This window comes from Schistocerca americana, chromosome 2 (genome assembly GCF_021461395.2).
Source record: "Schistocerca americana isolate TAMUIC-IGC-003095 chromosome 2, iqSchAmer2.1, whole genome shotgun sequence".
NCBI lineage: Eukaryota > Metazoa > Arthropoda > Insecta > Orthoptera > Acrididae > Schistocerca > Schistocerca americana.
This window is the reverse complement of record NC_060120.1, coordinates 242,867,107-242,890,262: the sequence shown is the minus strand read 5'-3', so window position 1 is coordinate 242,890,262 and position 23,156 is coordinate 242,867,107. Positions and strand designations below refer to the sequence as shown.

Here is a 23,156-nt window from a genome sequence, read left to right as displayed (position 1 = left end):
TTCTCTACCACTTGTAGTTTTTCCCCTCCACAAGTTATATCCACATTTGGCCTATTCTTCTTCCTTGTTGTGACGATTATTTCACTTTTCTTTGCAGAGAGATGCATTCCATATTGTGCTGCCGTTGCCTCCCATGCATCTAACTGCTCTTGCACCTCCTTCACGCAATTTCCCCATAACATCAGGTCATCGGCAAAAAGCACTGCTTTCATTTTATGATCTCCAATTGCATCTGATACTTGCTGTAGGATTTCATCCATAACAATAATAAACAATAAAGGCGAAAGTGCACTTCCCTGTTGCAGCCCATTTTCCAGCTTGAACCATGCAGTACGTTCCCTCCCCACTTTCACACAACTCTCACTTCCCTCATACATTTTTCTGACTTTTCGTGTAATCTCTTCATCTATCCCTTTTGCGTTCAGCACATCCCAGAGCTTGTCCCTACAGATACTGTCATACGCCTTCTCAATATCCAAAAAGGCCATGATTAAGTCCTTCCCGTACTCATAGTGCCTTTCCTGCAGTTGCCTTACCGCAAATATGAGGTCCGTTGTTGATCTTCCCGGTCTGAAACCGTACTGCTCCTCTTGCAGTCTACTTTCAATACTGCTTCTTATTCTCTTCTCCATCATCTTTTCATAGATTTTTCCACAGTGGCATAGCAGGGTGATTCCTCTGTAGTTCTCACATCTCCTTTTATCCCCTTTCTTGAAGATCGGGACTATAATTCCTTTCTTCCAATCCTCAGGAATTCTGTTCTCCTTCCACACCACCCTCAGCACTCTGTATAGCCACTGGGTTCCTACTTCTCCTGCTGCTCGTATCATATCCACTGTTACTTCGTCCCAACCTGGTGCCTTGCCCCCTTTCATCCTCTTTATGGCTTCTTCCACTTCATTCCAAGTTAGATCATCAATTTCCCCACTATTATAATCGTCTGCTGCCTTAGGCTCTCCATCGCTGTTAGTTACCTGCTTGGCAGCATTCAACAGATCTTCAAAGTACTCCTTCCAAATCTTTTTGAGCTCATGCATTTCCTCCACAACTCTTCCATTATTATCCATGATCCTCAGGCACTCACTTCTGTCGTTCCTCTTATTTCTTACCATGGTGTAAAGTACTTTTTTGTTCCCTTCACTGTCCTCTTCTAACATTCTTGTCCATTTTTCCATCCACTTCTTCTTCTCCGCCCTTACTATGGTCTGTGCCGCTTTCTTGCTTTCCTTATATTTTACCCTAGCTTCCTCTGTTCGGGTCTGGAACCATTCTCTGAAGGCTTTGTTCTTTCGAAGTACTGCCTCTTTACATATGTTGTTCCACCATGGGGTTTCCCTACTTCTCCTCTTTGTGCTAGTTCTTCCGCACACAGTCTCAGCTGCCTCAACTAGAGCCCTCTTAAAATCGCCCCATTCTTCTTCCACTGTTCTCTGATCTTCCTTTGGCAGCTTCTTCCTGATCAGTGTCTGGTACTGGGTCCTCCGTTCATCCTCTTTCAGCATCCATGTCTTCAACCTTTTCTCCTGTATATCTGTTGCCCTCCTATCTTTTTTCTCTCTCAGGGTGGCTACCAACAGCCGATGGTCGCTGTCTAAGGCCTCAGATGGTATGACCTTAACATCTGTGAGGCTGCTCATCATCTGCCTATCCACTAGTACATAGTCTACTACTGAAGTTTGGGACCAGTCCCCACTGTACCAAGTTATTTTGTGACTACTCCTCTTCTTGTACCACGAATTTGCGATTGCCAGCCCATTCCTCTTGCAGAATTCCAGCAACAATTTTCCTTCTCTATTTCGGTTCCCCCAGCCCTCTGGTCCCAATATCTCCTCGAATCCTTTCCTGTCTGTGCCAACATGTGCATTGAGGTCCCCTATTATAATCTGATTTCCTCCATTTAGCTGCTTTTGCATGTCATCTTCAAATTCCTCCTTCTCCTTTTTTGTACACCCCACCTGTGGGGCATATGCTTGGATGATTTCAATGCTTTTTCCTTTCACCCGTACTCTGGCTTTTATCATTCGATCATTGATACCTTCCACCTCCTCCTGCAGACCCTCTCTGACCACTATTGCCACTCCATTTCTTCCCCTCTCATTCCCTATCCAGTACAGTTTACATCCTTTACTTAGTGGTTTTTCACCAACTCCTCTCCACCTAGTCTCAGCAAGTCCCAAGATGTCCAATTTCCTCCTTTCCATCATTTCTACAATTTCTTCTAACTTCCCAGTTAGAGTCCTTACGTTTAAGGTGCCCAGCCGTAAACCATCTCGTAATCCTTTTCCATTGCTTGGTCGGTTTCCTTTAAATCCGTTCCGTGATCCGAGGCATGTTCCCTTTTTGAAAGCAGTTGATTTATCCACTACTGGCTTGCTAGGCCTATCGCAGCTTCACCAGAGCCCCGTTAGCCGTCACGTTTCAGGGTTCCCATAGGGCCTTCTCAGCTACCTTAGCGGTCCTGGGGCACACGAAGTCCCCGCTGTACATCGCCCCTAAAGGCAATCCCCTACTTTGTGCCGTTGCCCATCTCCCACGACTTGGACGAGGGGTTGGACTTATGGGAGACAATTGAGTCTTGTACTTAAATGAAATGCATAAAAAAAACAGTGTTGAGTTAATGAGAACACTTCAAACAGATACAGTGTAAAGTCCAGGTAATTGTAAGGTCATTTATAGGAAACAGTGTATGGAGCTAAATGATAAGAGGCATAAATTACAGTGAACTGTCTTGGCCATGAGAGTTGCATTTGCAGTGGCTATATACAATCAATGCTGAAACTGTGTTAATTTAATTTGTGCTATAGAAACATGTTACACACCATGTACCACAGAATTTCTCATAATTATAAAACATAACAAACAAATTTTTGTGAGGAGTACTGATTTTTATATTTGTACTTTTTGTTTCAGAAGAAAAACAGCCAGTGGGACATGTAATTGCTGTGGATTGTCTGCCTATATACCCTGTCAATGGTGCAATCATTCTGGGTGGTCATGATTTCACTGAGCAAACAACTCAAAAGAAACTTACAGAACATTTGAACAACTTTGGCCCAGCTGATGTGATACTGAGTGATATGGCTCCGAATGCAACTGGAGTGCGTGTTCTGGATCAAGAGAATATATTGCTATTAGCTTATGCAGCATTCAAGTTTGCACTTACTGTCTCAAAGCCAGGATCAGCAATGCTTTTGGTTAAGGTTTGTTGTGCAATGGTTTTAATGTTACGCTTTTATTTGTGATGAATGTTGAGAAGTGAAAGTCTCATATTTTTACCCATAATGTCTTACTTGTAAAACTTTCCTCACACAATGTTAATTACAAAGATATTTTCTTTTCAAAGCTATATTATGTGCAATGGAAATAATCATTTATTATTGTGCTGTACATATCAAGAGTGGGAGCAATAAAAATTGAAAATTAAGAATGATAAGCTCGTATTATGAATAATGTAAGGCAAAATTGCACTGTATAAATTATGTTGTTTAGAGGAGATAGATACCTATCTTAAATTTCAAAGATGACAAAGCCCCACTGGCTAAAAGTGAAGAATATCTGGAATTGTAGAATGAACTGGACAGCATATCAGAGAATTCCAGTTGTTGGTACTCACCAAAGTTGAAATGAATTTCACAAACAGTAGGAAAAAGAATAACAGTGACTTCATAATCATCATAATTGGGGAAAATATTATCCTACTTATAAGAATGCTGTTTTGAGTGTAAACTATCCCCTTCATTATTGTGGAACTTTATTGCGGTACTTCTGATACGACATCCTTCCAGTGTCAATTCTTGCTTCATTTATTACACACTGTTTGTAGAATTTGAGGAATGAATAGCATCATTCCATAGTGCTTAAAGAAAAAGTTTGGCTTGTGAGTTTGACAAGCAGAGTGTCAAAGGCATCAGGCTGTGACTTTTTGTAGAAATCTGACCACCATTCGTCTAAAACATTTATTGAGGATAAGTAATTGTAAGCTTATTGTGAAATACACATTCTAAAGTATTAGATAAAAACTTGGATAATCGTTTTACAATGAGGTGACAAAAGTCGTCGGATAGTGATAAGCACAGTACAGATGGCAGCAGTATCATGTACATCAGGTATAAGTGGACAGTGCATTGGCAATGCTGTCATTTGTACTCAGGTGATTCATGTGAATTGATGTCTGATGTGATTACAGCTGCACGATGGGAATTAACAGACTTTAAACACGGAATGCTAGTTGGAGGGGGACACCCCATTTTGGAAATCATTAGGGAATTCAGTATTCTGTGATCCATGGTGTCAAGAATGTGCCAAGGATACCAAATTTTAGGCATTACCTCTCACTACGAACAATGCAGTGGCCATTGACCTTCGCTTAATGACTGAAAGCAGTGGTGTTTGCATATAGTTGTCAACACTAACAGACAAACAGCATAGTGTGAAGTAACTGCAGAAATCATTGTGGGATGCGTGACGAGCATGTCCATTAGGACAGTGCGGAGAAATTTAGTGTCGATGGGCTGTGGCAGCAGAAGACAGATGCGAGTGCCTTTGCTAACAGCATGACATTGCCTACAGTGCCTCTTCTGGGTTTGTGACCATTTTGATTGCACGCTAGATTACTAGAAAACTGTAGTCTGGACAGATGAGTCCGATTTCCATTTGATAAGAGCTGATGGTAGGGTTCAAGTGTGGTGCAGACCCCACAAAGCCATGGACGAAAGTTGTCTCAACAAGGCATTGTGCAAGTTGGTGGTGGCTCCACAGTGGTATGGGCTGTGTTTATGTGAAATGGGCTGGGTCCTCCATTCCAGCTGAACCAATCATGGTTATGTTCGGCTACTTGGAGACCATTTGCAGCCATTCATGGACTTCATGTTTACAAACAATGATGGCATTTTTATGGTTGACAGTGTGCCATGTCACTGGACCACAATTGTTCATGATTGGTTTGAAGGACATTCTGGATAATTCGAGTCAATGATGTGGCCATTCAGATCACCCATCATGAATTCCATAATAATGAATAATGGGAAGATCAGTTCACGCGCAGGATCCTGTACAGGCAATACTTTTGCAGTTACGGACGTCTATAGAAGTAGCATGGCTCAATATTTCTACAGGGGACTTCCAATGACTTGTTGAGTCCATGCCACATAGAGTTCTTGGACTACGCCGCACAAAAGCAGGTCCAACACAATATTAGGAGGTATCACATGACTTTCGTTACTGCAGTGTATAAGTTCCTGCTTCCAGGCTGTCAGGTAGATGCTGGAAGTCAGAGAGTAGTGAAATATGTCCATTAATTTGGACATTAGTGGACTAGAAAATGAGGTAGTTCATTTGCATTGTAATATAATCATGTCCAGCAGCTTTCAAACAAATCTGTGCAATTGATTTCTTGCGGTATTGAAGGCTGCATAATGAAGAAAAATGTTTAGTTCACACCAACCAAGGGTTTATTCAGGGAACTGAATGTTTGTGCTGTTTTGTTGGTCAAGTAAGGGCATCAGTGTGATGAAATACTAATTTTGGACCTTGACGGGAGTTAGGGGTTCAGCTTTAGATTTGTCTATTCCTACACTCTGTAGATTTTGCCACAGGATGATGGATCTGCAAATGTCGTCAATTAATGAATGAGCATATGTAAGCAATGAGTTTTTAATTTCTTACAGGTTGAGTAGCTTGGTTCCATATTTTCTTGTTAGTGAGATAGTTGTCACAGGTCGGGTGCAGCTTTTGTGTTCTGTGAACTGTGTCTGATACTCATAAGGTGTTTAAGTCATGGTGTAGTTTGTCTCATACAGGTTTCAGAGGAGTGTGTTTATCATGTAAACTAAATGAACTCCACCCGAACAGGTCATAGAGGCCCAGCAGTACTGACCAGCCACTGTGTCATCCTCAACACAGGCGTCACTGGATGTGGATATGGAGGGGCATGTGGTCAGCACACTGCTCTCCCAGCCATATGTCAGTTTATGAGACCGGAACCGCTAAATCTCGATAAGTAGCTCCTCAGTTTGCCTCACAAGGGCTGAGTGCACTCTGCTTGCCAACAGCACTCGGCAGACCAGATGGTCACTCGTCCAAGTGCTAGCCCAGCCTGACAGCGCTTAACTTCGGTGATCTGACAGGAACTGGTGCTACCACTGTGTCAAGGCCGTTGACTACTGAGTCAAAATTTATATTGATGTTATTTCATGCCATTGCCTCCAAAGAAATTTCATAGGCATTAGCTTAAGTTGAAACATAGTCATGTACTTAAAATTTTTAAATGTTGTTTGGATATTTTAATGAGTAATTCATAAATGTTACATCATGAACAGATATGTCTGATGCAGAGACACCGAAATGATACTTCTGCCATTTTACTGCGCAAAATTCTTTATTTTATATTACTATCACGATTTTGGCCTTAAGCTATTTCAAGTACAACAGTGTTGGGTATAATTGGATTTTGTTAATGAAGTCATCATCAAGATATATTGAACTGGGTGTCCCAGAATGCAGATAAGTGCAAAGTCACAAAAATGTTCGGCAGACAGGTAGCAAACATGTTTTCAAAAAAAGAAGTTTATACAGTCGAATGACAGAAATATCATTCAAACATTATCGCATGACTGTGGCCCCAAAAATATGAGAAGATTAACAAAGATCTCTGGAGGTTTGGTTGCAAATATGTAGATAAACATATGATTGTCTCCCATAAGGCGAGTTGGTCCAAATGGAAGCGACAAATGGTTTGAGTAGAACAGTATAAACCTGAATTTTGAAATGGAGGAAGTGTTGTTTAGAAAATTTGTGTTAATACCCCTGACTACAATATGCTTTCATACAAAAATTAAGGCCTGAAAGCACAAATTCAAAGCTGAAAACCTGTAAAACTTGTAAGGGTGTTGTTGCAGGGTAGGTTGTGTTGAGAAATAAAAAATTCAATATGTTGCACTATTTCCTAGTAAATTAGCACTGAAGTTAGCCAATCAAGCCATAGCATGTGCAAATTCAAACGACATGCCAGATGCAGTTAGTCTCAGTTGTTCTCATGGCATAGATGATATTGCACGAGACGGCTCAGCCTTTGGCTCAGCTTCAATCCTTACTACCATCCCATGTCCAATTTTTGTATCCCTCTCTTGTTTGGTTTCAGGAAAGCAAAGAACACATTTGGCTACTGTTTCTGGTGGACTGCTTGAATTTGCACACATAATGATCATAAGGGCTAACTTCAATGCTAATTAACTCAGAAATGATGCAACATATTGAATTTTTTTCTTAACAATTGTTTCTTAGTCTGCCCTGCAACATCCTTACGAGCTTTTCATTCTGTTTCTGACCACCCTGTATGTATACTGCTGTACCTTCCTCCTCTGACTGGTAAGCATTCTCGGCTTCAATCATGCCTGAACGGGAGTAAGATATGAAAGTGGAGGTTCTGAAATACCCAGTGGGATGCAGCCAATTGGACTGGTAAGGACTGCGTGTTTGCGTGGTCAAGATGCAGTGTGGAGCCATCGTGGGTTGCTTCTGGGATAATCTGGCAGGTAGACAGGACAGTTGGCTGTAGGTCACTAGCCAGCCCAACATGTTTTAGGATCTTGACTTTTGAATCTTACTCCCGTTCGAGCATGGCTGCAGCCAAAAATCCCTTCCAGGTGAAGTTGAAGTGCAGTAAAATATTAGTCCATACTTCAACTTTTGCTTATTGAAAATGTAAAAGTTGGAGCAGGATATTAGTAATTATGACTAAAAGTAGCTCTAAGAATTGAACAGTAAGTTTACAAAACTATACTTGTAGAGCCTGTATTACCAGATGTAGTGTCTTCCGACTAATATATTTATATGTTACAAATTTTCATTATCTTACTTCATACAAAATTAGTCTCAAAAATTACACATGAAAATTAAACCTTAAAACAAAATTACAGCAATTTAACTATCCATTTTAGATAGTATGGTGGAACTACTCAAATATTGCTCACTTGCTTTTGAAGTACTTTTGACACAATGCCTGATATTTTGAATTTTCGTTTTCAGTGGCTGCAGAAGAATACTTTTTTTCATTGTGTTTCAGTTTGTAATGGAACCAATAGACTAGTGTTTCTGATCATAAGTCACGATAATTCTTCCTCCTTAACCACAGTGTAAGCCACAGAGCTGTTGCTGCTGCAATACATGATGAAGCTAGTTAGTAAGTTATTTTAGTATCCTGTGGCTCACAATTGTGACCTCTTGCTATGTTGTGGAACAAGTTAGTTCTATAATTGTATCACTCTGTTTTTTCATGCATGCAGTGATTTGTACTTATTGACCCCCCTGCCCCCCTCTCTCCCCCGCCCTGCCCCCCTCTCTCCCCCGCCCTGCCCCCCTCTCTCCCCCGCCCTGCCCCCCTCTCTCCCCCACCCTGCCCCCCTCTCTCCCCCGCCCTGCCCCCCTCTCTCCCCGCCCTGCCCCTCTCTCTCCCCCGCCCTGCCCCCCTCTCTCTCCCACCCTGCCCCCCTCCCTCCCCCCTGCCCGTTCAGGGGTTACAGTAGGCCTGAGGTATTCCTGCCTGTTGTAAGGGGTGACTAAAGGAGTCTCACATGTTTCGGTCTTTATGTGATGGTCCCCTGTAGGGTTTGACCTTCATTCTTCCAAATTTTTCTGAAGAGCAAGTCAATTGGGGAAGGGCGCCTTACACGGTGCATCTTGCACTGAGACCTCTCGCATCCTTCGTCGATGTGGATCTCCACTTCTGCCCATTCTCCAGCTGTTGGGCGAGGTCACCCTCCTGGGTGCATTTTCCTCCATAGACTGTGTAGTATCGTTTTTTGCGCTGATGATGATAATGGACTTGTTTGCACTTGATATCCAGCATGGTAGCCAGTCCGTTGTGGTGGGGCCACCATGTACCCTGTTGGTTGCAGCCTCCTGACTACACAGGGATTGCTCTGCTGATGCCTGCACCGTTAACTCCCCACTTATACCAAGGAGTATATGCCCAACACCCTGGGGCATTGGGTCTCTGGCAATGGCAATCCTGACAGGTGGCCTTTGCTGTGGTTGGGTAGCGCCCGTTGGGAGGGCCCCTGGTCGCAGTGGGTGGCATCAGGGCAGATGACATGCAAGGAAGTGTACTATGTCATCTCTTGCTGCTGGCCCAATGCCAGCAGTCTCTAAGCGGTCGAGGTCTTAGCTACAATGTGAAGAAGTATGACCCCAAATCGTTCCCCTCCCTGGCCACACCATGGGAGGAACTCCAGGCTAAGGATGGCAGTGGATCTTACTCCCCCCTGTACCTCGTACGCGAGAGCTGATGGGGCATCCTTCATGTTGACGAAGCCTCAGTTTTTTTGTGGAGCATTTAGAGGACAAGGTGGGGGAGTTGACAGGATTGTCCAAAATGCAATCAGGGTCAGTCATAATAAAAACAGCATCCTCTGCCCAATCATGGGCACTACTCGCCTGTGACAAGCTGGTGGATCTTTGTGTTTCCATCACACCAGAGTATTATATTTCACACAGATCTTCTTTTGCAGTCTGATGACGAGCTGTGCGCCAACTTAGAGTGACGAGGAGTTCATTTCATCCAGCACGTACATAGGGGTCCAAAGGATAATCAGTTAGCCATGGGTACCTTCATCTTGGCCTTTGAGGATGACGCATACCCGAGAAGATAAAGTTGATGGTATACTGGTGTGATGTCAAGCCACTGATGCGATGCCTTATGTGCTGGAAGTTCGGGCATATGTCTTCCCAATGTACTTCCAGCATAATATGTGGACTCCATCACATCCCAATACTTCATGTGCCCCGCCTCCCATCTGTTTCAACTGTGGAGAGCACCATTCCCCTTGCTCACCAGACTGCAGGATTCTCCAGAAGGAACAGAAAATCGTGGAATACTAGACCCTGGACCGACTGACGTAAACTGAGGCTAAGAGGAAATTTGACCTCCTGCATCCTGTACCTATGACATCTTCTTACTTCGCCGCTATGAGAACAGTTCTAGCCCCATCCGTTCAGTCAATTCCAGTTGACTCTGAGCCGTAAGACCACACCTGCCCTCTTGATGCTGGAGGGCACTTCCCTGCCTGTTGCTTCCGCATCACCTATCTTGGGAGCACTGCCCCACCAACCATTGGGGACATTTGTCCCCACTTCTCAGCCAGAGAAGCTTAAGTCTTCTTCGGCTCCTCTCACTAGGAAGGGGTCCTTTGGGTCCCTCCCTTTCCAGGTCTCTACTAGTGGAAAAGATGACACCCACCAGCAGCTGAAGTGTCCAAAAGCAGCTGGTCATAGGGCTTCTTGATTCTCCTCAGCAGGGTGTATACGACCCGGGACATCCGGGAGATCTGGGAAAAACCCGGGAATTTCTTCGTCCAGGAGAAAACCTGGAAAAATCCGGGAATTTTTTAGAATTCCGGGAACTTTTCCTTGTTTTAGTTACCAGTTAAATTTTTGTGATTTTGACCGGTAAGAACCAATACTCTAACGAAGGATATAAGTCGCAAAGGAAATGCGCCATATACAACAACAAAACACAGTGCTCATACAAGCGTCTGCCAACCAAAGTGTGTCAAAGGCTTTAGGAAGAATATGCAGTGCTTCCTAACAACAAATTGCCTCCGATGAGCCTGACATGACAGCTGTTTACATTTGGTTCATTTGAGCAGTTGCGGGCAGGCTCTTGCGCATGCGCAGTTGAGTTGCCTATGAGTAGTACCTTCTCCCGCTTCTGGTTACAGATGTATGGCTGGGCGCCACTTTCTAAATTGCTCTGGTTTGGAAATATTGTAGATCCAGGGCTGATGCACAGAGCAGTCAGAGTTGTAGTGGGCAAGTGGGTAGTCTCCATGTGACCTGTGTTTACGTTTAGTGATTTTGCTGTTTCCCCTTCGTTTATTGCTCTCACATTAAATGAAAACAAAACTGATTTCTGTGGCCAGGAGCTACCAAATGAATTAAAATACATTCGCATAATTACGGAAGGCTAAAATACACTCCTGAAAATGGGAAAAAAAACACATTGACACCGGTGTGTCAGACCCACCATACTTGCTCCGGACACTGCAAGAGGGCTGTACAAGCAATGATCACACGCACGGCACAGCGGACACACCAGGAACCGCGGTGTTGGCCGTCGAATGGCGCTAGCTGCACAGCATTTGTGCACCGCCGCCGTCAGTGTCAGCCAGTTTGCCGTGGCATACGGAGCTCCATCGCAGTCTTTAACACTGGTAGCATGCCGCGACAGCGTGGACGTGAACCGTATGTGCAGTTGACGGACTTTGAGCGAGGGCGTATAGTGGGCATGTGGGAGGCCGGGTGGACGTACCGCCGAATTGCTCAGCACGTGGGGCGTGAGGTCTCCACAGTACATCGATGTTGTCGCCAGTAGTCGGCGGAAGGTGCACGTGCCCGTCGACCTGGGACCGGACCGCAGCGACGCACGGATGCACGCCAAGACCGTAGGATCCTACGCAGTGCCGTAGGGGACCGCACCGCCACTTCCCAGCAAATTAGGGACACTGTTGCTCCTGGGGTATCGGCGAGGACCATTCGCAACCGTCTCCATGAAGCTGGGCTACGGTCCCGCACACCGTTAGGCCGTCTTCCGCTCACGCCCCAACATCGTGCAGCCCGCCTCCAGTGGTGTCGCGACAGGCGTGAATGGAGGGACGAATGGAGACGTGTCGTCTTCAGCGATGAGAGTCGCTTCTGCCTTGGTGCCAATGATGGTCGTATGCGTGTTTGGCGCCATGCAGGTGAGCGCCACAATCAGGACTGCATACGACCGAGGCACACAGGGCCAACACCCGGCATCATGGTGTGGGGAGCGATCTCCTACACTGGCCGTACACCACTGGTGATCGTCGAGGGGACACTGAATAGTGCGCGGTACATCCAAACCGTCATCGAACCCATCGTTCTACCATTCCTAGACCGGCAAGGGAACTTGCTGTTCCAACAGGACAATGCAACCCTCACCATTGCTTTTACTCAATCCAGTGCACCACTGTGGTGTTCGACTAGCAACGGTAGCTTTTAGGACAAGTCCTGTGACCAGTGTCCTGGTGGAGGCCGGAGTCCCTCCATTGAAGGTTAGACGTGCACAACTGCCCACCACTCACGTTGCACACATTCATAATTCTCCTGTGCATCCGAATTACTGTCTCATTTTCCCAACCACCGCAATTCATCTCCCACATCGGCGGCCCAGGTCAGGGCTCACAATTGCGGTTCACGTCTGATTGCTTCTGTCTGAACTGGAGTCCTTTCCTTTACCACTTCCATTTGAGGTCCAGTCACATACGTCTCCATGGTGTAAACCTCGACCGAAGCTTTGCCAGGACATTTTGCATGGCCCTAAGGACTCAGTTACCCACCGTGGCTCTCCGCTGCCACTTCCCCTTGATTCTTGACATCTTCTGGGGCTCTGAAGAGGTTTACACCAATGGCTCGATGGCTGATGGTCATGTTGGCTTTGCCTACATTCAAGGAGGCCATATTGAACAGCATTCCTTGCCCGATGGCTGCAGTGTTTTCACTGCAGAGCTGATGGCTACATTTCGTTCTCTTGAACACATCCATTCATGCCCTGGGGAGTCATTTCTTCCCTGTACTGACTCCTTGAGCAGCCTGCAAGCTATCGACCAGTGCTACCCTTGTCATCCTTTGGTAGCGACCATCCAAGGAGTCCATCTATGCTCTGGAACAATCCAGTCATTTAGTGGTGTTTGTGTGGACCCCAGATCATGTTGGAATCCCAGGCAACGAACTTGCTGACAGGCTACACAGAAACTGCTTATGGAGATCAGCATTCCAATAATTGACCTGAGTTCATTATTATGCCCCAAGGTTTTTCAGCTTTGAGAGACGGAATGACATATTCTCAGTACACACAACAAACTACGTGCCATTGAGGAGACTGCGAATGTGTGGAAGGCCTCTATGCGGGCCTCTCGCAGGGACTCTGTGGTTCTCTGCCGGCTCCGCATCATTGGTCACACTTGGTCGACCCACAGCTACCTCCTGTGCTGTGAAGACCCACCTCAGTGTCGGTGCGGCACCTGGTTGACAGCAGCCCATATTCTTTTGCACTGTCCTAGCTTGGTTGCCCTGAGAGATCACCTTCGGTTACTGGACTCGTTATCATTAATTTTAGCAGACAATGCCTCATCGGCTGATTTGGTTTTACATTTTATACGTGAGGGTGGGTTTTATCATTTGATCTAAATTTTAGTGCATGTCCTTTCTCCCTCAGTGTCCTCCACCCTAGTGCTTTTAGGGTGGAGGTTTTAACATGTTGCAGAGTGGCTGGCTTATTCTTTTATTTTCATGGATAGCCAACCTGCTCTCCTCTTTTACTTTCTTCTATCTGTGTTTTTCTTGTCCTATCATGTTCCTTGCAGTGTTCGTTGCTCTTCTGTCTTTCTTGTGGTCTTTCCTTCCTTTCAGTATTGTGTTGTATGTCTTGTTTGTTTTATTCTTTCCCTTGTGGAATTGTTACAATAGGAAAAAGGGACCATTGACCAAGCAGTTTGGTCCCTTCCCCCCCCCCCCCCCCCCTTTCAAACAAACCTACCAACCAACCAACCAACCAACCAACCAACCCACTCCCCCCAGGGGACTCGCCACTCTTTGGTGGGTTCATGCTTGACTACCATGGGGCCCCTGCCTTTGCAGCATTTTTCCCCCATCTGTGCTGCATATCTATATCATATGTCTTACATCATCATATATATTATATCATTATTATGTTATATCATATATCCTCATGCTATTCTTTTCCCCTTCACCTGGGGAACATGTCTGGGATGTTATTGGGAATGTTCTGCATTGTCTGTTGCTGACGTACAAGCAGTCTCACTTTTGTTTTTCGCTCTCTTTTCCTTTCTTTGTTTCCCTTCTCCTCTCATTCCTCTGCTTCAGCGTTCCAGGTTCCTCTTTTTCTTCTTCCTCCCTGTGCGCTCCTGAAGGCCGACCCATGCCTCTGACGTGTAACTGGTGACCGGGTGCATTGTCATTCCCTGCCCCGTGTCGACAGGTAGGGTTTGCACATACACCCTGGTACAGGCCAGGCCCAGGGAGGGGTGATTGCCTGAGCTGCAACCCTCCCAAATTGCTGATTGGTCCATCTGTCAGATGTTTGGGAGGTGTGACCTGAGATGTGAACAATCGCCTAAGGCGGGTGCGCCCTCTTGTGAAGGGAGCCCCCAGTTGGAAGGAGCGTGCCATTGGAGACACTGGCAATCATGGGAGATTTTCTCACAATGCGTCAATCATCTTCCCAATCAACGTCTATGAAATGTAAATGTAATTAGGCTACTGATTCAGAGACCCTTCTCACTGCACGACAGTTCCTCAAGGTCTCATGTACTGAAGACAGTCAGTCCTTTGCTACAGTAAATCTGTTTGTTATTCAGAAAGGTGCTGATGCAATTGCTGACCCTGTGAAATCCTGCTCTCGTTTATGGAATGCCACTTTGCTTTTGGAGACTGCTTCTGATTCTCGAGCGCAATTGCTTGCTTCCCTGCTTCTCCAAGGCTACCCTGTTCATTTTGAGGCCCATGGAATCTTCAGTTCTTCCAGTGGTGTAATTTACACCAGGCTGCTCAATGGTCTAACAGAGGCAGAAATCCAATCTTACCTCTCTGATCAGGGTGCCATTGCTGTCCATTGTGGAATGAAAAAGGTAGATTCCTCCTTAGTGCCCGCCCATGCTCTTTTCCTCACCTTTGATAGAGTGGTGCTGCCATCAGAGATCAAAGCAGGCCATGAAATTATCACAGTCTGGCCGTACATTCCAAACCCAATACGCTGCTACCAGTGTCATCGTTTCAACCACACTAGAACGTCTTGTTGACATGTGTAACCTGTGGTAGGGATGCACATGAGGGCTATTGTCTGCCTCCTTTTCCCCGCTGTATCAACTGCAGTAGCAGCCCTGCCGCCTCCTCTTGGAATTTCCCTGTGTATCTTGATAAGCTGGCTGTCCAAGAGATTCGGGTGAAGGAAAAAGTGCCTTATCCAGTGGCTCGCAAGTTACTGGCTGGTCGCAAACCCTGTGTTCTCCTGCCTGGCACTTGTAGTTCTGTTCTTGTTACCCCTCGTTACATGAAGGACATGGCCATGCAGACATGCAACCTCAAATTCAGCTCTGAGGTTGTGAAATCGCCATTGTCAAGATAGCATCACCATCCCCCCATCCCGCTGTGCAACAAACTGTCAAACTCTCTCTCAAGGGTCGAAGCCACCAGCTACACAACCAGCAGGCAGGAAAGGACAGAAGTACTACCATGAAGGCTTCCTCCGTCCCTCCAGCCAAACAACACCAGAGTCTTCCTCTAACCGGAAAGGCTCAAAGAAGTCCACCAAAGGCAAACGGTCTTCTCCTTCGCCAACTCTAAGATCCTGTTCGACGGTGTCACCATGTGGTACCTTAGCCGGGCCAGCCTCTGTCTCACTGGTGCGCACCACCAACCATTTTTCAGTGTTGGACTCCACGGACCGACCGCACAACCAAGCGGATGCTTCTGTGGACCCCATGGAGCAGGATCCTCCTGCTTCTGTGCCCTGTAGTAGCAACTCTCCACCAACTGGCCACTTTTTAAGGCTGACTGGCAGCTTTACTCCTCCCTGGCAACCATCGCAGAACAAGATATCCCCAGTTGCAACGTTATCCTTACTGCTGCAGAACGTTCCATTCCTCACACTTCCTCATTACCACACCATGTCCCAGTTCCTTGGTGGACTGAGGTGTGCCACGACACAGTTCACACATGGAGATGTGCTCTCCACCCTACACTGTAAAACTGCATTCATTAGAAACAGATGCATGCAAAGTGTCATCGAGTTCTTCGGGATAGCAAAAGAGCTAGTTGGATTTCATTCACAAGTTCTTTTAACAGTTCCATCCCTTCCCCTGTCGTGTGGGCCAACCTCCGACGGCTCTCTAGAACCAAGCTCCATTCGCCAATTTCTGGCCTGAGAGTAGGTGCCGATGACATCATGGATCCTGTTGGTATCTCCAACACCTTGGCCCGCCATTTTGCGAATGTTTTGAGCTCTTCTCACTATCACCCTGCGTTTATCCATCGGAAACGAGTGGAGGAAGCTCGGGCAATACTCTTCTCTCCTCACAATCGTGAGTGCTACAATGCTGCCTTCACTATGAGGGAGCTAGATCATGCTCTCAGTTCATCTCGGTCATTCGCCCCAGGACAGGACGCTATCCACATTCAGATGTTGCAGCACCTCTCTCTTGTGGGCAAGCACTTTCTGCTCAACACATTCAACTGCATCTGGGCTGAGGGCACATTTCCTGGATGCTGGCATGCAGCCACAGTCATACCCATACCTAAACCCGATAAGGACAAGAGCCTTCCTTCTAACTACTGCCCCATCTCTCTTACCAGTATCATTTGCAAGCTGATGTAACATATGATTGATGCCCGGCTGGTATGATGGCTTGAGTCTCGCAATTTACTAACAAATGCACAGTGTGGATTTAGAGCACGGGGTTCTGCAGTTGACCATCTTGTTACTTTGTCCATCCCTGGCATGGATGGTTTTTTGCATGAATCCCAGACTGGTCGTATTTTTCGATTTGGATTGGGCCTAAGACACCAGCTGGAGAACACATATCCTCCGTATTCTTCCATGGCCACCTGCCCTGTTTCCTTCAGGCATTTTTACAAGACTGAGTTTTCAAGGTGCATGTGGGTTTTGCCTTGTTGGACACCTTTATCCAGGAAAACAGTGTGCTTCAGGGATCCGTCCTGATTGTCATCCTCTTTGCTATCACCATTGGGCCTGTCTCCCACCGGGCATCTCTAGCTCCATTTTTGTTGACGAGTTTGCCATTTATTGCAGTTCTCCACATACCTGTCTCACTGAGGGGCATCTTCAACAGTGTCTTGATCGTCTTTACTCCTGGAGCATCAACAATGGCTTTCACTTCTCCACTGACAAACCCGTCTCTATGAATTTCTGGCGACGCAAGTGGTTTCGCCCACCATCTTTACATCTTGGGCCCGTTGCCCTTCAGCTTGTAGAAACTACAAAATTCCTGGACGTCAAGCTCAATAGGAAACACTCTTGGTCCTCCCATGTATCTTACCTGGCAGCCCGCTGTACATGGTTCCTGAATGTCCTACATGTCCTCATTGGTACTTCCTGGGGAGCTGATTGTACCACCCTCCTCCATTTGTACCGGTCCCTTGTCCGTTCAAAACTGGACTATGGGTGTTTTTGTTTATGCATCTCCATGCCCATCCCTCTTAAGCCGTCTCAACACTATCCACCATCATGGCATCTGTGTGGCCACAGGCACCTTTTACACCAGCTTGGTTGAGACTGTGAATGCTGAAGCTGCTGAACTACCCCTGTCCTACTGCCGTGACTTTCTCCTCAGCAGGTATGCATGCCATTTCTCATGTGTGGCCACCCATCCTATGCCTCCTTCTCTGATGATTGCTTTGATCGTCAGTATGGGACTCGTGCTGCTTCTCTGTTACCCCCTGGAATCTGCTTTCTGCACTTGCTACGGCGACTTGACTTCACACTACCTGCACCTTTCCCGGGGGTGTGAACCATTCACCACCTTGGCTTTGTGAAGTAGCCCATGTTAACTCCGGCCTTCATTCGCTTTCTAAGGACACTACTCCAGCCTTGGTCTATCGCCTTGAGTTTCACCACCATTGCATGGAACTTCGCGATAGTACCTTTGTATATGGTGATGGGTCTCAGACTGACCGTGGGGTCGCTTGTGCCTTCGTCATTGTCACTTGTGTCTTTCGATATCGGCTTCCGGCACACTCCTCAGTATTTACAGCTGAGCTCTTCGCCTTGTATCAGGCCACTGAGTACATCTGACGACACAGCCTTTTCAGTTGGTCCTCTGCTCAGACTCACTCAGTGCCCTTCAAAGTCTGTGTGCATTGTGCATTGTACACCTCCCATCCCATAGTGCAACGGGTCCAGGAAAACACTGCTCACTCTTGGTGCAGCCAGTGTGTTGTTTATGTGCGTTCCAGGTCGTGTCGGTCTGCCAGGAAACAAGGCTGCTGACGCTGCTGCCAAGGCTGCAGTCCTTGTACATCAGCCCGAGAATACCTATATTCCCTCCAGTGATCTCTGTGCTGCCGTCTGTTAGAAGGTGGTGTTGCTTTGGCATTGCCGATGGTCCTCCCTTCACAGGAATAAGCTCCGGCTTATTAAGCCTCTCCCAGCAGCTTACACGACCTCCTCTCGGCCCTCCCGCTGGGAGGAGGTTATTTTAAATCGGCTGTGTATTGGGCACTGTCTTTTTAGCCATCGTCATTTGCTAAGTGGTGCTACCCCACCACTTTCTACACATTGCACTCAAGTTTTAACTGTCTGCCACATCCTGATGGACTGTCCATTTCTTAACCTTTTACATTCCTGTGTGGGTTTGCCATCTGAGTTATTGGCTGTTTTAGCAAATATGGCAAAGGCTATTTAATTCTTACTTTTGGACCTCCATTTCTGTTTGGTATCTTCTTTAGCCCTTTTTCCAAGTGCTGGTTTTTAGCTGTCTTCTATTACATCAACTGGGACTGACGTGTAGTCTTCATGTTCTTTAGTTTTGACTTGGGCGCATATGACCCCAGTTGTTTTTGCGCCCCAGAGCAAAACAAAATCAAACCCCCTCCTACTCTCCCCCACTCCCACTCCTGCCCCCCACCACTTCCAACCCCCCACAACTCCTGCCCCCCCACCACTCCCACCCCCCCACCACTCCCACCCCCCCACCACTCCCACCCCCCCACCACTCCCGCCCCCCACCACTCCCACCCCCCCACCACTCCCGCCCCCCACCACTCCTGCTCCCCCCACCACCACCACCACCACCACCACCACTCCCGCTCCCCCACCACCACCACCACTCCCGCTCCCCCACCACCACCACCACCACCACTCCCGCTCCACCACCACCACCACCACCACCACCACTCCCGCCCCCACCACCACCACCACCAACACCACCACCACCACCACCACCACCACTCCCGCTCCCCCACCACCAACACCACCACCACTCCCACCTCACCACCACCACCACCACTCCCACCTCACCACCACCACCACCACCATCACTCCCACCTCACCACCACCACCCCCGCCACTCCCGCTCCCCCCCACCACTCCCACTCCTGCTCCCCCCCACCACCACTCCCACTCCTGCTCCCCCCACCACCACCACCACTCCTGCTCCCCCCACCACCACTCCCACTCCCCCCACCACCACTCCCACTCCCCCCACCACCAATCCCACTCCCGCTCCACCCACCACCACTCCCACTCCCCTGCCTCTCGCACTCTCCCACTCCCCCTCCCTTCCCCCCACTCCCACTCCCCCGTCTCTCGCACTCCCTTTTTATAATGTTTTGTGAACATTGGCAGTCTGGCAATGTTTGAGCCTCATTGCACACTCACCTTAAGATATCTTTGCAACGATAAGATTGTCTTTGCTTCACTGGATACCAGAGGTTAAAAAATGAGAAGAAATGCTCAAAAATATATTATAAATAACACATTTAACAAACTGCTATACATTCACTGCAGCAGCAAGAACCATATAAAGTGGGGAAAAATGTGCAAGTTTTGTGCATTTAGTTCAAATATATTGTGGGTCACACTAAATAAGTATTCAGAAAAAGAGGTAATGAACTGGGTGGACAATTATGCCATGGTGTAGCAATTCTGTCAAAAGGTGTCCTAGAGAACAATGCGGTAAATTCAACAGTGATCATTATCCTGCAGACAGTTGAATGAAAATAAATAGGAGACTGTTTGTTTTCTTTTCAAATAAATATATAATGTACTGAAATTTGTAAAATGTTGGTAGCTTTCATTGTATTATTGATAATGAAAGCAATCTCTTTTGTCACTTATTAATTGTAATGTTGCTCAAACACAATAATAGAAAACTGTTATAAGTTCTGTGTTCAAAAAAATCATTCATGGAATAAAATTTTGCCAACTCACAGGTGCGTAAACTGAATATTCGGAATAAATCTTATGGAGATTGAAAGCTACTGTTGATAAAATCAAGGACGTAGGATAAAAGTTCATAGGCTTCCATGGATGGTGTCATTGTGGGTAAAATAATTTTGGATATTGGGACGCATGATTTTAAACTACTAAAACAACTAAACTGCTGGCATTTTGAACAATTTTCTGCAGTCCTTTCTTGCCTTCCAGTCAGCCACCATGGTAGCACATGCAGTAGCATACTGTACAGTCACCTTCTCCATAACAACCTCTTCATATTGTCCAGTGACATCTCAGATTTGTGATTTCAGTAGCCATCAAATAACCAAAAATGGCAGTAACATAAAGGAAGACAATCAGTAGTGTACAGCAATGATCCGTCATGAATAGGACCGCTGCAAGTCAGATGAGACATTGGCAGTTTAGTTGTTTTAGTAGTTTACAGTGACGCAGCCCAATACCCAAAATTAGGTTATCCATAAAGGACATATGATCTTCGGTGTTCTGGCTACATCCTGTACTGAATATGCAATATAACTGACACCTTCCTGAGAAACAGTATAATGAAGGCTTTTGCCAGGGCAATGGGGAAAAAGGGAGGGAATGAAAATTGGGGTTTACAGACTGCCAATGATGAGTTTGGCTCTCAAGCTCAGAATGAGCAAAGATGATGAAGAAAACTTTTGCTTCAGGCGATACAGAGAAACCATGGATACTTAAAATCAGGATGTCTGGACAGTGATTTGAATCTTTCTTCTGAATGTTATACCTGCCAAGTCACTTGGTAGTAGTTCATTCTAGTTTTAAATAGACAGGGACACGAATGTGCAGAACAGTTGCTGTGTATTACTAACATTAATTAGTAGTAGACTTTTAGGATATTGCTGTACTCGTAAATGATGATTTTTCTGAAAACCGAATATAGCTTTAGCAGTATATATATTCCAGACAGAGCATATACGTGGAACTTTGTGTACTTTGTTCGTTTATGACATTCTGGTATTTTATTCCATGTTTTTGTTCCAGGAAAGCCACACTCATTAATGATGAATTTGAGTACTCTGAACTGTTGTAAAGGTTTATGTGCAGACAGTGTTTCTAATATTTATGGTTTTCTTTCAGATATGGGATGGAGGTGGTGTGCCCTCACTTTGTACTGATCTGAACAGATATTATGAGTCTGTGAAGGTAGTCAAACCAGCAGCAAGTCGAACTGATTCTGCAGAGAAATTCATTCTTGCTAGAGGGTTTAAGAAGTCTGTATAAAGTGGTGAATTATATTTATTACTAAAATGATCCTAAGATTGTGCCAGAATGCAACTTCTCTTTGACTCCCTCTAGTGTGTCATATTAATTTCCATATAGCTTTTCAATTATGTAATCGCTGTAGTATGTTTTACTAATTACCACATAACTTTCCAATTGTGTAGTTTCATTTCTGGTTATGGAAAAATCAATACTGTTGTAATTCTCTGTTAACAGTTTGTACCAGAATAAAATTGATTTTTTTTAAAATCCTTACATATGTCAGAAATCAGACTATTTGTGTGCAAAACTTTCCAGTTAATCATATCAAGTTTTTACTGTAAGTATGATACTTTGCAGTGTATTGTAACGATCATGACTTCAATCAGAGAAAAGTGTGGACATACGAAATGAAGCAACATGTCTGTGTCAATCTACAGTTCCCATTTTCTGGTCTTTTCTGATCTCCAGATTATCTCCCCCTGCGGGTCTGGGGGTAAGAATAGGCCCGAGGTATTCCTGCCTTCATAAGAAGCCACTAAAAGGAGTTTCACAGGTTTAGGCCATTATGTGATAGGGTTTGACCTCAATTCTTCAAAATTTTCCTGAAGAGCGAGCCAACTGGGGAAGAGCACCTTACATGGTGCTTCGTGTCCATTGTGGATTGAGATCTTTAGCCCACCTTCTCGTCATCGCATTTCACTCCCGCTCGTTCTCCATCTCTTCGGAGAGGACACCTTCCTGGGTGTGATTTCCACCATGCACTATGCAGTGACACTTTCTGTGTCGACGATGACCATGGACTTCTTTGCACCTGATACCTGATATCCAGCATGGCAGCCAGTCCGTTGTGGTGGGGCTGCCATGTACCCTGTTGGTTGTAGCCCCCTGACCACACAGGGATCGCTCTGCTGATGCCTGCACCATTAACTCCCCACATATGCCAAGGGGTAGGTGCCCATCTCCCTGGGGCATTGGGACTCCTGGCAATAGTCATCCTGCGAGGTAGCCTTTGCTGTGGCTGGTCGGAGTGGGTGGCATCAGGAAGGATGGATGACACGCGATGAAGCATAGTCCATCATCTCTTGCTGGTGGTGAAACACCAGCAGTCTCTAAGCATTCATGAGCTCAGTTCAATGCACAGAAGTACGACCCCAAATTGTTCCCCTCCCTGGCCACACCATGGGAGGAATGTCAGGCTAAGGATGGCAGCGGCTCTTATTCGCCCCGTTGTGTGTTCGAGAGCTGATGGGGAATCTTTCATGATGATGAAGCCTCAGTTTTTTGTTGAACATTTAGAGGAAAGGTTTGAGGAGGTGGAGGGATTGTCCAAAATGCAGTCACGGTCACTCTTGATCAAAACAGCATCCTCTGCCCAGTCGTGGGTGTTACTCACTTGTGACAATCTGGGGGACGTTTCTGTAACAATCACTCCCCAAAAGAGCTCAAATATGGTCCAGGGTATCATATTTCACAGGGACCTTCTTTTACAGTTCGACAGTGAGCTGCGCGCCATTTTAGAACGACAATGTGTACATTTCCCATCCCTGGAGCACCTCATAGCATTTAAACGCCTCCGTGCCCATGTTTGCAAACTTACCAAACGACAGAAGCAGGAGTGTTGGGAGAGATACATCTTGACCATTGGGTGCCTTCCCAAGCCTGGGCAAATATCGAACGTCTTTTCGGGTACCAGACCCCAACAGGTGTTCCAGGTGTTACCATAAATGGCGTGTTATATACCGTCACAAACGCGATTGACAAGAATTTTGCTTAGCACTGTGCTTGATCCTCTGTATCGGAGAATTGCCCCTCCCCCCAACCTTTTGCACTCTCAAACGGCGGCTGGAAGGGAATGTCCTCTCATTCACTACATGCCACAGTAAATCCTATAACCCCCCATTTACAGAGTGGGAGCTCC

The 23,156-nt window shown here is 46.1% G+C and overlaps 1 protein-coding gene across 2 annotated transcripts in view; it reads left to right on the top strand.

Annotated features, from left to right (window-relative positions):
• LOC124595287 (rRNA methyltransferase 2, mitochondrial) overlaps nucleotides 1-21,529 on the top strand; it is a 65,824-nt gene extending 44,295 nt beyond the window's left edge. The window contains exons 3-4 of one of the 2 annotated variants that reach the window (XM_047133971.1): nucleotides 2,914-3,200; nucleotides 21,113-21,529. In XM_047133971.1, coding sequence (XP_046989927.1) covers nucleotides 2,914-3,200; nucleotides 21,113-21,256 — 431 coding nt within the window. In that variant the 3' untranslated portion in view covers nucleotides 21,257-21,529. Of the gene's footprint in view, nucleotides 1-2,910; nucleotides 3,201-21,112 lie in introns of both variants that reach the window. The other variant, XM_047133970.1, reaches the window with a different exon arrangement.
• Nucleotides 21,530-23,156: the final 1,627 nt, after the last annotated feature.